Here is a 15650-nt window from a genome sequence, read left to right on the forward strand (position 1 = left end):
GACTGGGGTTCGCCCTTTTTGCTTCGATTATGTGAGATTGAGAGGAGGATCGACCTAAGAACGCCATCTGCTCGCCGGTTCCAGAGGCGGCGCCGACTGAGTTGTATCGAACAGAAGTGAGCTAGGGCTTGAGGCGGAGAGGTGAAGCGTCAACTTCGCCGAATTCAAGCGAAGATGGGGGGAAATTAGGGCTTTTCATCTTCGTCTTCTCCAGAGGGTTTGAGGGAAGAAATTAAGGTCGATTTGAGTGTACAATCGAGCTCATAGAGAAAGAGAACAATTGAGAGAAGAGGGAGACAATCAAGGGGGAGGCGAAGCCGACCGGAGGAATGGGCGGTCGCTCGCCCGAATTTCAGAGGCGGTGGCGCTACTCTAATGGGCGGAAAACGCGAGAGGGAGAGAGAGGAGGGGAGGCGGATCCACGGGGTGGTGGGGGAAGGCAGTGGGCGGTGGAAAGAGGGGGCGGCATATTTGGTGATGGAGGTGGGGAAAGGCGGTGGACGGTGGAGAGAAAGGGGGCGATGGAGTTCGCCGGACATGGAGGAGGGGGAAGAGAATGGTTTTTTATTTTATTTTTTTGTTTTTTTTTTGTTCATTTTTTTTCCAAGTGTCAATTTTTTACTCCAAATAGGCGCCATGTCAGCTTGATATTACCATGTAGGTGACAAGTCAGCCCGAAGCTTCACCTGAAAAAAAAAATGTGGAAAAATTGTTCAACCCCTTAAATTCAAGGAAATCCTGATAAAAAAAAAAAGTTTATGGAAAGTTTGGAAATTGAGGTATAGTTCATGGCTTTTGGCGTAATTAACCCAATAATTTATAAAATATTTCGCGAGTTTGATATCTGATCATCTACAAATAAGACCCACTAACCTAGTGGTACGCTTCTTGGCTCGCAGGTTTGATTCTCAGGAGCAACAATATTTTTTGGCTTTTCTTTAGCATTATGATATCTATTGAAGCATTACCTTTCTTCATATCAATTATTCCCTTCGTCTAAAAAAATAGTTCATTTTTGTCATTTTGAAATGCCCACAAAAATTAGTCCATTTCTATTTTTGAAAACTTTTTGTCACATAGTGGGCCATTTTCTCCACTCATCATACAATTAATTATCCTTAGTAACACTACATTTTCAGTGGGACCCTTTCTCCACTCACAATTATGATGCTCGAGGCAAAAGTAAAGAGTGATCGCCGGTGCATAAGGCACAAACAATGAGCGTCTCCTATAAGTACTTCAAAGCGGAAGGGTACATGAACGAACCGAAACATACCAGAAAGAGAGGGATTTTGAGAATATGCAGGTATGAGACTGCATATTTGAGGAGAGCTTAAATAATTTTATAGGTGCTACTCATATCAATAAGATGCATCTTCTTTTCTAGCTCCCATATGGAAGAATTCCAAGGTTAAGCGTGCTTGGGTTGGAGCAATTTCAGGATGGTGACCCTCTGGGAAGTTACTCGGGGAACATGCGAGTGAGGACAAAACACGCTAGAAAACATTTATGTTGGTTTGTGGGGACAACCATCAAGTATAGGGCTGGGCTATTACAGGCGGTATTAGAGCCGAACGTCTCGCAGTACGATGTGGTTCGGGGACGAACCAAGCGGAAGCTGGTGGGTATGTGACGCCCCAGGCAGAAGATGGTGCACAAGGCACAGACAAGGAACGACTCCTAAGTACTTCAAAGCGGAGGGGTACATGAACGAATCGAAACATACCAGAAAGAGAGGGATTCCGAGAATATGCATGTATTAGACTGCATATTCGAGGATAGTTTAAATGATTTGATAGGTGCTACTCATATCAACAAGATGCATATTCTTTTCTAGTGCTCACATGGAAAAAAACTCCAAGGTTAAGCATGCTTGGCTTTGAGCAATTTCAAGATAGGTGACCCATTGAAAAGTTTCTCGGGGAGCGTGCGAGTGAGGACAAAACACGTTAGAAAAGACTTGTGTTGGTCTATGGGGACAACCATCAAGTTTGGAGTCGGGCTGTTACAATAATAAACTAAATTATTTTTATTAAAACTCGTATCGTCCCCTTTTAGGACTATTTTTTGTGAACGAAGAAAGTATTACTTTTTCTTACGACAATAATTACTTGATCAAATAAACTAAGAGCTTGTTAGGTCGAGGTATGAGATAAAGTATGATATGTTTGACTGAGATGTCTTTTATTATATATCATATAAATATCATATTTCATAAAATGTATTAAAATATCTATAAAATATAATATGTTGTTTGGTACGATATATTAAGATTATATAAAGTTAATAATATTTATATACTTAAGATTTATATTATGTATACCACCTCCCTAGGTGGTATACAAAATCACTCAAATTAGTACTATAATATTTTCGAGCTTTTAATTTATAAAGGGTCTTATGTTTCGTATTACTTCTTACTAAAAAATATATTAGAGTGTTACGAATATATTATACACCATAATCACCCGTACCAAACAAGCTTTTAAAAGTACAAGTTCTCATGAATAAAAAATAACAACTGTCGTGAAAAAATAGCGCTTGACAAACATTATCTTTCTTCATGTCAATTATGTTAGAGTCAATGCTGACTCCGACAATGTTTGGTTGAATGTTGATAGCATTCATGTTTTCAATTATGGGTTGAATGTTGATAACATTCCTGGTGTCAATATTTCAGGGCTTCAACCAACATTCTGAACTCTGCCTTGACTCCATACTTTGACTCTCCATTGGTAATTGTATATATTTAATATTTACCTTCCTTTTACGTTTTATTATTATTTGGTTGTGAAATAAAGGTTTTATGCTTGTTGATCACGTTTTTAATAAGTGAAAATGTGGTTTATCATGGTCCAAAGTAGTGGACTGTTAGTTCCTATTTTTCAGGATCCATGATCTCTTCAACCAACATTCCAGACTGGTCGACTGACAGTTTTCGGAGGTGGATTGCGGCGGTTATAGGAACGTTCTAGAAGTGGGAAGTGGAGGAAACTAACCACGACATGAAGGTCTATAAAAACAACAAGAAGCCTCATTCTATCTTACATTTTGGAAGTGCAAAATTAGCGACCTAACATTCACTCACAACCATCTCGTTATTTTCTTGCTGCAAACGTGATACCGATTCTTCAAGGATTGCTTTGACGAAGAAGGCTTAAGCAGCTAATCTGTAAAGTCTCTCTTTGTATTGACGGGAGGTCAAGGACAAGAGTTGAAGTACAAGGCCATTGTTCGTTTGGGCTGTGTAACGTTTGTTATTCAGCTGTGTTTTCTTTCTGTGTTGGTTCGACATTCTAGTGCAGTGAGTAGATAGGTTGATTTATCTTAGGCAATCAATCTGTAAAGATAGATCACCAAGAGATCCAAATCTGTACTTTGTATTGTTGATCATCATAGTAATTTTAGCCTTGAGGCACTCGCGGATTATTGTGATATAATCCGTGAAAAAGTTTATCTGTGTGTTATTTATTTTCGTTGCCTGTTGGTTTCAATGTTATTAACATTCTGTTGATAACATTCCTACCAACATTACTCCACGTTTTACACAGTTTTTACTTTCTGGTAATTTGGGGCACTAAACCTTTTCAATTGGCATCAAGAGCAGGTTCTTGACGTACTAAGAATCGATTCATGTGTGCAAAATTACCTTTTATGGATTTTTCAAGTGTGTCGGTCCGTCCTCCTACTCTTGATAGTAGTGGGAAGAACTACACGTTGTGGAAAACTAGGATGAAAATTTACATTAAATCCATTGATAAATGTGTCTGGGTTGCTGTGTTGGATGGATGGACTCCACCGCGTACCACTGATGATAATGGTGTTACAACCAACACTCCTGAAAGCAAATGGACTAGTGATGAAAGGATTATTTCTAATCACAACTCTAGAGCCTTGAATGCTATTTTCATGTCTGTTGATGTTCTCTGTTTTTGCATGATCTCTAACTATACTGAAGCTAGAGATGCTTGGCTCATTTTGTAGGAACAATGTGAAGGATCAACAAGTGTTGGAGTAACAAAAATATGAGTGTTGACTAGCAAATTTGAGATTCTTAGAATGCGTGAAGATGAGACCATCTCTGCGTATTAATGAAAAGCTGTGTGAAATCTCAAATGAAGCAGTAGGTCTTTGGGAACCAATTAGCAATGAAAGACTTGTAAGTAAGTGTTGGAAAATAGAAGAAATATCATATCCTTATTTTGATGATCTCAAAACCCTTAGTTTTTTTTTTCTCTAGACTAGACTTTTTGCTTGAACTCAACTATTAGAGTTCAATCTTTTAGCTAGACTGAAGTTTCTCCTTGTCGAAGACCGAAGAAGCTAAGACTGAAGACTTAGAAGATCAAAGCTCGACTAATGATATGACAACTGAAGGAAGATATTGGTGATACGAAGGACACCGTGAACTAGAACGTTCAGTTAACAAGAAGACAAATTAACTGAAGACAACGACTGTTCAAGCGAAGGACAAAAGCTCTAACTGATTCTTCAGTTGAACTTAAGTCTCACGTGCAAACCAGTGTAAACAACGGAGCTTCGACTTGAGTATATCAGTCAACATTCTTCATCGGACTAAAACGCTGACGCTCGCATTAAATGCTCATGCTCCTGCAACAGCATTAAGTGCACCAGATATGAAGATTGTCCTTTTCAGTACACCAACTTTCCTTTTTCGTGCTAAAAGTCAGACGCATCCTGCTCCAAGGACAAAAAGGATTCAAACCTTCAACCAATCAGGAGCTAAGAAGATTGAAGCCTCAGCCCAAAGCACGGATTATCTCACAACGGCTGAAATCCTGAAGACCATCTCTCCAACGGATATATTCGGGACTTCACCTATAAATAAAGCTCGAGGAACGCCTTCAATCTTCACCGATTCAAAGACTAACGCTGAAGCTCTGTTAAATTTTCAAGCCAGCTTTAACATAGAACAAAACTTTGAATCGAAGAAGAGAGTACTCAAACGTTGTAAAATCAATCTTATTGATTACCTAAACTCTCTTAGAAATCTAGGCAACTCTTGTTGAATCCTAAGCCTATAATCGATTACTTGAGAGCCTATTCTCAGTAATCTTAGTTGGAAGATTTCGAACCCTTTTTCAATCGAGCAAAAAGAGTGTTTGAGTAGAGAGGAGTTCAGACCAGTGCTCTGACTCCAGAGATCTTAGCCACCCGCTGGAAAAGGCACTTGTGTGTCTTAGCGTGCTAAGAGAAGAGCGAGAAATCCAACCCAGTGTGTTGATACTGAAAATTGTATTTTCAGTTCAAGGTTTGTTGTGCACCCGTAAGTACTAGCCCAGAATGTTTGTCAGACTGATCATCTGGTCGTGGATGTAGGAACTTATTTTTCGAACCACGTAAAAATCCTTGTGTTCTTTACCTGTTTTCAGTTATTCTTTTTTTTGCGCTGAAATTGCTTTACAACTGAACTTGCTTAACTGAAAAGAGAAACTAAGGATTTCATAACTTGACAAACCTTTCTACAGGCTATTTGAACTAAGTTTAATTTTCGCTGCTAGTGTTATTAGTGTAACTGATAAATCTCCGGATAATCAGTAAGATTTATAACAATCTTCTGTTTACGTTCAAACTCGACTGAAGCCTTATCTGGACTGAAGTTATATAACTATTTCAGTTAACTAAAGTCCTCCACTGATATTTATATCAGTATCAGTCGCTAGCCTCTCTTCAACTGAAAACTGTTTTGAGACTTAATTGAAACCTTCAATTGATATTCTTATACAAAGCTTTTCAGTATCAGTTAAGTTCTCTCTTCTGTTCCAACATCAATTTTCGCGAACAATTACCACACAGGTGTATTCCTCCTCCCCCATAAACCTGTTCAGTGACCCTCCGGGACCCAACAGTAAGATGTTCAGATCTTTCCCTGAAAGGTATAACATGAAAATCTCATCTATTGAAGAAACAGCTGATGTTGCTACCATGAGAATTGGTGATCTGATTAGCAAGTTAGTAACTTTTGAAATGAATCTTGAGCAACAAAAGGTTGGTCATGTTACCAAAAGTGTTGCCTTTCGTGCTGAAAATCCTTTTGCTATTTCTGATGTTGCTAACATGTCTGAGTTTACAGATGTTGTTCCTGAAGATGAAGATGATGCTAACATAGCCATGTTAGTTAAAAATTTTAACAACATGCTGAAATCTTTTAAGAAAGAGAAGTTCAAGTCTGGAAACAGAACGACATCCCGGATGTCTGTTGGATCTTCATCCAACATCAATAGTGTCAAGAAGAACTTTGGATCAACATCAGAAGTGAGAAATACTGACAATATTAAATGTAGGGGATGTCAAGGAATGGGTCACTATATATGCTAATGAGTGTCCTACAGTTGTTCGGAAAAGGCAATCCGGTCTCACTGCAACTTTGAGTGATGACTTTGATTCTGAGGAAGAATAGGTACTCCTCGTTGCTACAGTGGATGAAGAAGAATCTTCTGATGATGAGATGATTGGAGCTCTTCAAGATCTTGATGATGTGTCAGAAGTCATTTTATCAGATGAGGATGTTGAGTTTGAAACTATGAGTGTTGATGGCAATGTTGACATGAGTGTTGATGACAATGTTGTCAATATTGATTCTGATATGTCAGTCGAGAAGGTTGATTCTGAAACCTTGGATGTTAGTGACAGTGTTATCAACATCAATACTGACATTTAGGAGATTGATGGGATGAAGATACCCACCAACACTACTAACTAGTATGAAATGACTATCCTTGATGATTACAATTTCTTTATACCAGATGTTTGTTGTGTTGCAGCCTTAGAAGAACACGAGTTTGACTCTCTAAAGGATATGGGGAACTTCAAGAATCTCTTTAAGATTGCTGACACCCAATGTCAAGAATTGAGAAATGACCTATGCATGTTGGTTGACGAAAATCAGAAGCTTAGAAGTCAGATTACCAGACTTGAAAGGTTATTGTCTCAACGTGATGTTGAAGTAGGTAAGCTTAAAGGTAAGGTTTTTTTTATTCTGAAAGAGTGTTTGAGCGTTTCAACAAAAGTACTTCTGATATGAATGATATCTTGTCTCAAGGTCAGCACAGTAATTGTGGAATAGGGTTTTATTCGGAAGGTTCTAGTAAGATGCAAGAACATCACAACACCACTGTGTTTGTTAAGGAAGACAATGTTAGTAAGAATGTTGATAACATTAAGGACTCACAGAAGAAAAAATCTAAAAAGAAAAGGTCCTATGTGTGTCACTATTGTTCTGTTCCTGGTCACATCAAACCTCATTGTGTTAAATATTTAAATAATTATGCTATTAAGTCTGCAACACAATTGTTTGATTGTTATCAGAAGACTGTTAATAACGCTGGCAGGTTTGAATTCCGGATAATGTTGAATGGAAAGAAGAAAAATGAAACCTGCAATGTTGTTGTCTATTCGTCCTTACATGTCGCATCTCAGAAAATTGGTATTTTGACAGTGGTTGTTCTAGACACATGACAGGTACAAAATCTCTTCTCTCGGATTTTGTTCCAACATCAGGAGGTAGTGTTACTTTTGGAGGAGGAGCAAAATGAACAATTATGGGGAAATGAGTGTTGAATGTTAATGAGTTTCCCAAGTTGAAAGATGTGTACCTTGTTGAAGGACTTAAGGCTAACCTTATTAGCATTAGTCAGTTGTGTGATGCAGGAATGACTGTGAAGTTTGACAAACATCTCTGTGAAGTTTTTGATGACTCAAACTGTCGTGTGATGATGGGAAAAAGGTCCTCTGATAATTGCTACAAGTCTCAGGAAGATAACATCTACAATGTTGCCAAACTTGATGATGTTGAGTTATGGCATCAACGACTTGGGCATGTCAATTTCAAGAATCTGCAGAGACTTATTGCTCATATTGTTGTTCGTGGTCTTCCAAAGTTAGTCATCAAAGAGGATGTTTTTGTCAACCATGTCAAAAGGGAAAACAGCTGAAGACAGAACATCCGATGTTGTCAACATGCAGTACCTTCAGATGTTTTGAGCTCCTACACATGAATTTGATGGGGCCCATTGAGGTTGAAAGTCTAGGAGGCAAAATGTATGTTCTTGTGTGCGCTGATGACTTTTCTAGGTATAATTGGGTTAAATTCATGAAAAATAAATCTGAAACTTTTTCTCATTTTAAGAAATTGTACAAAAGGTTCAGTGTTTAATATGGTCAGAATGTTGGCAGAATCAGAACTGATCATAGTAATGAGTTTGAGAACTCTTTATTTGATGATTTATGCACTAACTATGGAATCTTTCATGAGTTTTCTGTACCGAAAACCCCTCAGCGGAACGGTGTTGCAGAAAGGAAGAATATGACCATACAGGAGATGGTAAGAGCAATGTTGCATGCTAAAAGTCTATCCAAACGTTTGTGGGCTGAGGCGGTAAACACAACATGTCATATCATCAACAGAGTGTACATGAGACCAGATACAATGTTGACATATGAAATTCTCAAGGGTAAGAAGCCTAATTTAAAGTACTTTCACATTTTTTGGTGTGTTTGCTACATTTTGAATGATCGTGATCAACTTAGCAAATTTAACTCAAAAAGTGACAAGGATCTTTTTCTTGGGTATTTTGTGAATAGTCATGCTTATCGTATGTATAACTTGAGAACTAAGACCATTCAAGAAACGGTCAATGTTGTGTTTGATGATGCTTTGAGTCTTGTTGATAGAACAGATGAGGAAGATGTTACCAAGTTACTTGAGGAATTCAATGTTAATGAGCAAGCATCTGACCACCAGACGAATGATAATGTTGGAGAAACATCCAATCCAACATCTGGTGTAACATCTACTGAGTCAACATCAGAAAAAGAAACTGGCGATTATGTTTCAGATTCTGAAGATGAATAGGGAACTCAACTTCTTCACGATTCCATGACATGTTAGGAGAAATCATCCAAGCTCTCTAATTATTGGAGATGTCTCCGAGCATGTTGTTACTCGACAGAAGAAGGATGTTAACTACAAAGAAATGGTAAGGATTGCTTGCATGACTTCTGTGTGTGAACTTGTTGAGTTTGAATGTTATCTGTCTCATGTTGAACCAAAGAATGTTTCTGATGCTCTAGAAGATATTTTTTGGGTGAATGTTATGCATGATGAGCTAAATCAGTTTGTTAGGAATGACGTGCGGGATCTTGTTCCTAGACCACATAACAAGAATGTTATTGGCACTAAATGAATTTTCAAAAACAAAACTGATGAAGCTGGTAACATTGTGAGAAATAAGGCTAGATTGGTTGCACAGGGGTACACACAAGTTGAAGGCATTGATTTTGATGAAACGTTTGCTCTTGTTGCTAGGATTGAGTCGATTAGATTGTTGTTTGCCATTGCATGTCAGTTTGGAATCTCCTTGTCACAAATGGATGTTAAGAGTATTTTTTTAATGGTGTCTTGTCTGAAGAAGCGTATGTTGAACAGCCTAAAGAGTTTGAGGATGTTAGTAAACTTGATCATGTGTTTAAACTCAAAAAGACTTTGTATGGCTTGAAACAAGCACCACGTGCATGGTATGAAAGGTTAACTGTGTTTCTTCTTGATTATGGTTTCTCTCGTGGTCAAGTTGATAAAATATTGTTCATTAAAAAGCAGGCTAGTAACATTATCATAGCTCAGATATATGTTGATGACATTGTGTTTGGTGCTACTAATGATAAGCTTGTTAAGGAGTTTGCTCAGGCTATCTTCACCACTTTCGAGATGAGTATGGTAGGGCAATTGAATTTTTTCTTGGGTTTGCAAGTGAAACAAACTCCTGAAGGCATTTCCTTTTCACAAAGAAAATATGCCAAAAGTCTTGTCCAGAGATTTGGTCTTGAATCAGCCAAACATATGAGAACTCTTATGGGTTCTACTGACAAATTGTGCAAGGATGATGTTGGACGTGATGTTGATCCAACACTGTATCGGGGAATGATTGGTAGTCTGTTATACTTAACAACTAGTAGACCTGATATTCTGTATAGTGTGGGAGTCTGTGCCAGGTACCAAGCCCAGCCAAAAGAGTCCCATTTGAAGGCTGTCAAGCGTATCATTCGATATGTTGCTGGAACATCTGAACTTGGGATGTGGTACTCTATTGATACTAATTCTAAAATTGTTGATTTTAGTGATGCTGACTAGGTAGGTGATGCTGATGACAGAAAAAGCACGAGTGGAGGATGTTATCTCCTTGGTAATAATGTTGTGTCATGGTCGAGCAAGAAACAAAATTATGTTTCTCTATCCACAGCCGACGCAGAATACATTGCAGCTGGTAGTTGTTGTGCTCAACTCCTCTGGCTCAAGCAGATGTTGGATGATTATGGTTTGGAAAACAACATTCTCACTGTGATGTGTGATAACACTAGTGCTATTGAGATTTCTAAAAATCTCGTCCAACATTCTCGCACAAAGCATATTGACATTCGTCATCACTTTATTAGAGATCTTGTTGAGAAGAATTTGATTGTATTGGAGTACATTCCTATGGAAAAATAAATTGCAGATATCTTTACCAAAGCGTTAGATTTTGAGAGATTCTCCCAGCTTATGAAGTCTCTCGATTTGTGTTGCATGTAGTTAGTTTGCATGTAATGGATGTTATGACTTAGGATATTTTTTTTGGATCCTAACATCTATTTTTGTTTCTTGTATTTTATTTTTCTTTTTATTTTAGGCATATGTGTGTGTTGGAGACTAATGTTACTAACATTGTTGAACTTCTGTTGGGTACCGTGTTTCTCTACTGACTTAGTTTGGTTTTTGTCCCAATAGCAGATGATGATTTTTCAAAAAAAAATTGATGTTATAAGACCGGTAGCACAAGAGTGAGGCTTGATGGTCATTAAACATCTTCTTAAGAAATGGGATCAATTATTTTCCTCACATCTAAGTACTCGGGGCACGACGTTCGCTGCGACGATGCACTAAGGGAAAGTGGATGTTGAGCTCAAAAGATCTCATTTTGTTTGAAAAAAAAAGGGAAATTCTTTATTTGCATAAGGTGACATATTTCTGAATCAAGAATGTTGGGTAACAATGTTATCTGATGATGTTCCAACATTGTGAAGTAACATTTTCTCCACTCTCTTTCTTTCTTATAGGCATATCATTTTTTTTTTGCTTTCTCTCTCTTTATCTTCTCCTTGGTGATCGTAATTGTATATTTGAATTTCTTTAGGTTTCTCTCCATATCTTTCGAGTTTATCTTTACTGATTTCGAATTTCTTGGTGATTTGAATGAAGATTTGCTCAATTGTGAGATTTTGGGGGATTTGTAGTTATCCTTTTTGTGCATGTTCCGGATGTTGACTGGAGCCTCTAGGTATTTATCTAAGAAGGTTCAACGCTGATCATCATTATTTTTGCCTATCACGTCAAAAACCCTTCTTGAGATTTGTGCAGACTTGATCGGAGATACCAAAGGTCATGAATAAGAATATCAATCTCTCTTCTATTTTACAAAGCCTTCTTCAACATTTTGGCTCTCTAGAAATTGCCGCCAAACATCTCTCGGCCTTGTCAAAATCAGAACCCTCTTCCTCCCATCCAAAAATGGCGGACGCTCCTGATGCTAGCAAAACTTCGGTGCCATCTCCTAAAAGCTCTCCCAAACGAAGTACTTATGGGTCCTCACTGGATTCAAATGTTGGGGGTGAAGCCCTATTTGTTGTAGAGACGCCTCTTAATGCTGAGCCTCTCTCCACTGTGATTCTCAATGAAGTTATTCACCAGGAAACCCAGATTCATGTGTCTTCTACTCCTAAGGAGACAAATGCTGAGAAGAAAGTCGAAAAGGCTGCTAAGGGTTCAGGTGATGTTAGGGAGAAAATTGTTCCTCTTGTGTCTTCTCCTCAGGATGTTGTTGCATCAAAGCCTGCTGATGTTACCACCACAAAAGAACAAACCGAGAATCCTGAGCATTATCCAATGGAGATTGATGCAAAATCTGCCACTCATGAAGTGGAAAGCGCTGATGTTGATGCGGATGTTGAAGACGATGTTGGAGTAATCAATGTGGAAACCTTTGTTGCTCCTGCTCCAACCAAGAAAGGAACAAAACGTAAGGTTGGATCATTTACTGACACTCAAAATGTCAGAAGATCTTCTCGTTCCAAATCAACACGAGTCGTTCTATCCAACATCAATCTGTTGGGTCGAGAAGCCTCCAATGTTGGTCCAACAGCAAAGCCACCTCTGTCTAAAGGGAAAGACACATTCCAAAAGCAGCAAAGGAACCAGCCTTGCTCCGACTTCTCATACACCTGAATCTCCGAAAAAAAAATGGAATCGACAGTAGCTCTGACTCGGAAGTGGAGGTTAGTAAGTCTTATACTGAGAAATTTTATACTCAAGAGGCCAAGCAAATGCATAAAACTATTGATGTGAGAAAATTTTTGAATTAGCGTAAGGCTGATCTTCCATTTTTTGAAAAATATAAGCTTGATGTTTTTCTCAAAGAAAGGAGTCTGTGGGGCACTGTGTATAATGTTTATGGCTATGATGCTACTATGGTTCGGGAGTTTTATGCTAACCTTACGGTGGAAGCTTTTGATACAAAATTTGGCAGTCTTTGTTCGTGGTAGAATTTTTGATTTCTCTCCTGCAAAGATCAATCAACTTTATGATACTGAGGATGTTGAAGAGGCTGAAGGCAACATTGATGGGAAGGAGATGTGTGCAATGTTGACCGGTGGTAAGATATCAGCTTGGTCTTCTAAGACTGCTGCATCCACCTTGTCCTGGAAATATTATGTCATGCACAAGATTGCCATCTACAACTGGATGCCTAGCAAAAACACCACAGCTCTCACCCGTGAACAAGCTGAAGTTCTGTTCAAAATTGGTAAGCCATGTGCATTCAATTTCGGTGAACTTGTGTTTCCTAACATCTCTCGTGCTGCATCTAAGTCAGCAAGATCCAACATGCTTCTCTATCCAAGCCTCATCTATAACTTGCTGGTGAATCAAAACCTCGAGGAGGATGCTAATGCAAAGTTAGTTGAAGAACAGAATGTTCTTGAGTTTTCCAAAACTCTGCTAACACTTGAGTTTTCCAGAACAGAGTGTTGAGCTTGCAAAATATGGTGATCCAGAGGATGAGAAAACTGATGTAGCCACATCTTCTAAAGGCAAAGCTCCCGCTGATGTTGTTGAGCTTGACTTTGTTGGATTCCAGAAGGCTTTAAAGGAGTTTGTCAACATCAAGCATCATGTGCGCTCAATGATGGATCGCAGCAAGAAGATGGGTGAGGCCTTGCTTTCAAGGATCGAGCATGCTGAGAAGTCGTTCACTGCACTCCTGCATTTTCCTTCTTCAACAAAAAAGATGGAGTAAATTCTGACGTTGTTGGGTGTGGATGTTGACTGCGCTTGATGGCAGTTTGTTTATCTTTTTCAAAAACTATGGTTCTGGATTTGTGATGCATGGACATCTTTTTTATCTGCTGGTTTTTGTGGGGTTTTAATTCCCCTTGGATATTTGTGGTGCATGGGCACCTATTTTTGGTAGCATTTCTAATGTTATCTTGGTTTTTAGCTTTCTGTTGCTTCAACATTTACCTTATTTTTTTGATATGTTTTTCATATTGTGTTGAGTCTCTCAATGAAGGTCTTGGCCTTCGGCCGACCTTCATATGATCAATGTTGATCAAGAGGTTAAATGCTTTGAATGTTACTTATTTTGAGCATGTTGATCGAGAGGTTAAATGCTCTTAATGATACTTGTTTTGAGCATGTTGATCGAGAGGTTAAATGCTATGAATGGTTATGTATTTAAGTAAGTTGATCGAAAGGTTAAATGCTCTGAATGTCGCTGCTTATTTTCTATGATGAGTGAACTGTCGTTGATAGACAGTAGTGTGTAATATCCGGTCAATTTTTTATTTGTTTTACACTGACATTTATTTTGCAGGTTTCAGTGTTGTTCGATTTAGGGCGAGTTCAATACTCTTTCGTATTTGTTCCAAAGGAAGTGTTGTTCCAACATTTTTTTTTCTTGGATTGCTTTGAGATTTTACCTCTTGTTTGTTTCAGGGGGAGTGTTGTACCAACATCTATTCTGAACTGTTTTCAAGGTTTACCTCTGATTTGATTAAGGGGGAGTTGATCTGAATTCTGTAACATAGTATTCTTTTATGTATATAGTTTTTCTTTGTTTTGGTTTTTGTTTTTGTTTTTGTTTTTGTTTTTGTTGCAGGAAGGAAAAGATTAAGGGGGAGATTGTTAGAGTCAATGTTGACTCCAACAATGTTGGGTTGAATGTTGATAACATTCGTGTTTTCAATGATGGGTTGAATGTTGATAACATTCATGGTGTCAACATTTATGGGCTTCAACCAACATTCTGAAGTCTGCCTTGACTTCATACTTTGACTTTCCATTGGTAATTGTATATATTTAATATTTACTTTCATTTTACGTTTTATTATTATTTGGTTGTGAAATAAGGGTTTTATGCTTGTTGACCACGTTTTTAATAAATGGAAATGTGGTTTATCATGGTCCAAAGTAGTGGATTGTTAGTTCCTATCTGTCAGGATTCATGATCTCTTCAACCAACATTCCAGACTGGTCGACTGGCAGTTTTCGGAGATGGATTCTGGCGGTTATAGGAACGTTCTAAAAGTGGAAAGTGGAGGAAACTAACCACGACATGAAGGTCTATAAAAACAACAAGAAACCTCATTCTCTCTTACATTTTGGAAGTGCAAAATTAGCGACCTAACTCACAACCATCTTGTCATTTTTCTGCTACAAACGTGATACCGATTCTTCAAGAATTGCTTTGAAGAATGAGGCTTAGACAGCTAATCTGTAAAGTCTCTCTTTGTATGACGAGAGGTCAAGGGCAAGAGTTGAAGTACAAGGCCATTGGAGCGTAGCAGGTTGTTCGTTTGATCATCATAGTAATGTTAGCCTTAAGGCACTCGCAGATTATTGTGATATAATCCGTGAAAAAGTTCATCTGTGTTTTATTTATTTGTGTTTTATTTATTTCTGTTGCCTGTTGGTTTCAATGTTATTAACATTCTGTTGATAACATTCCTACCAACATTACTCTACGTTTTACACAGTTTTTACTTTCTAGTAATTTGGGGCGCTAAACTCTTTTAAATTACTTATTATTTTTCATCACAATAATAATTATTTTAAATTATTAATATTTGTCAACAAGCATGACCCACGACTCGTGCCCAACCCAACACGCCAAGACCAATTCTAAGCACAATGGTGAATAGGCACGTTCTGCAAGCATAATGTTGAGAATTTTCTGTACGATATACTATGATCCATTCTCTATCTGTCATTCATAAATAAAGTTGAAAATTTAAAAATGCATGAAATTTCCCAACATCGATTAGGATCATTTTTGTTGTGAGGTATAAGAAAAGGAAAATGAGCTAAGCTATTTATCGTAATTCTTAATTCACAAATACTCATGTGCAATCGATTGCACCGTGCAACTGGTTGCCAAAATGACACTACTTCATTCGGGAAATGACACTTGAACATTTTCGAATGACACTACTTCTTCGAGTGTCATTTATATATTGAAATAGTGACATTCAGAAACCAGTTGCATAGTGCAATCGGTTGCACGGGAGAGTACCTCTTAATTTGCATCAAAAGTACAGAAATA

At 38.0% G+C, this 15650-nt stretch overlaps 1 protein-coding gene across 1 annotated transcript; it reads left to right on the plus strand.

Moving 5' to 3' along the window:
• Positions 1 to 4069: 4069 nt before the first annotated feature.
• On the plus strand, positions 4070 to 8875 carry LOC131023282 (uncharacterized). Its single transcript, XM_057952829.1, has 10 exons — positions 4070 to 4159; positions 4524 to 4958; positions 5818 to 6276; positions 6422 to 6653; positions 6786 to 6983; positions 7088 to 7217; positions 7353 to 7447; positions 7672 to 7900; positions 7987 to 8094; positions 8197 to 8875. Exons 1-10 carry the CDS (start codon positions 4070 to 4072, stop codon positions 8873 to 8875), a joined length of 2655 nt encoding a protein of 884 aa, XP_057808812.1.
• The last annotated feature ends 6775 nt before the right edge of the window (positions 8876 to 15650 follow it).

The sequence above is a fragment of the Salvia miltiorrhiza genome, chromosome 4 (assembly GCF_028751815.1).
Source record: "Salvia miltiorrhiza cultivar Shanhuang (shh) chromosome 4, IMPLAD_Smil_shh, whole genome shotgun sequence".
Taxonomy (NCBI): domain Eukaryota; kingdom Viridiplantae; phylum Streptophyta; class Magnoliopsida; order Lamiales; family Lamiaceae; genus Salvia; species Salvia miltiorrhiza.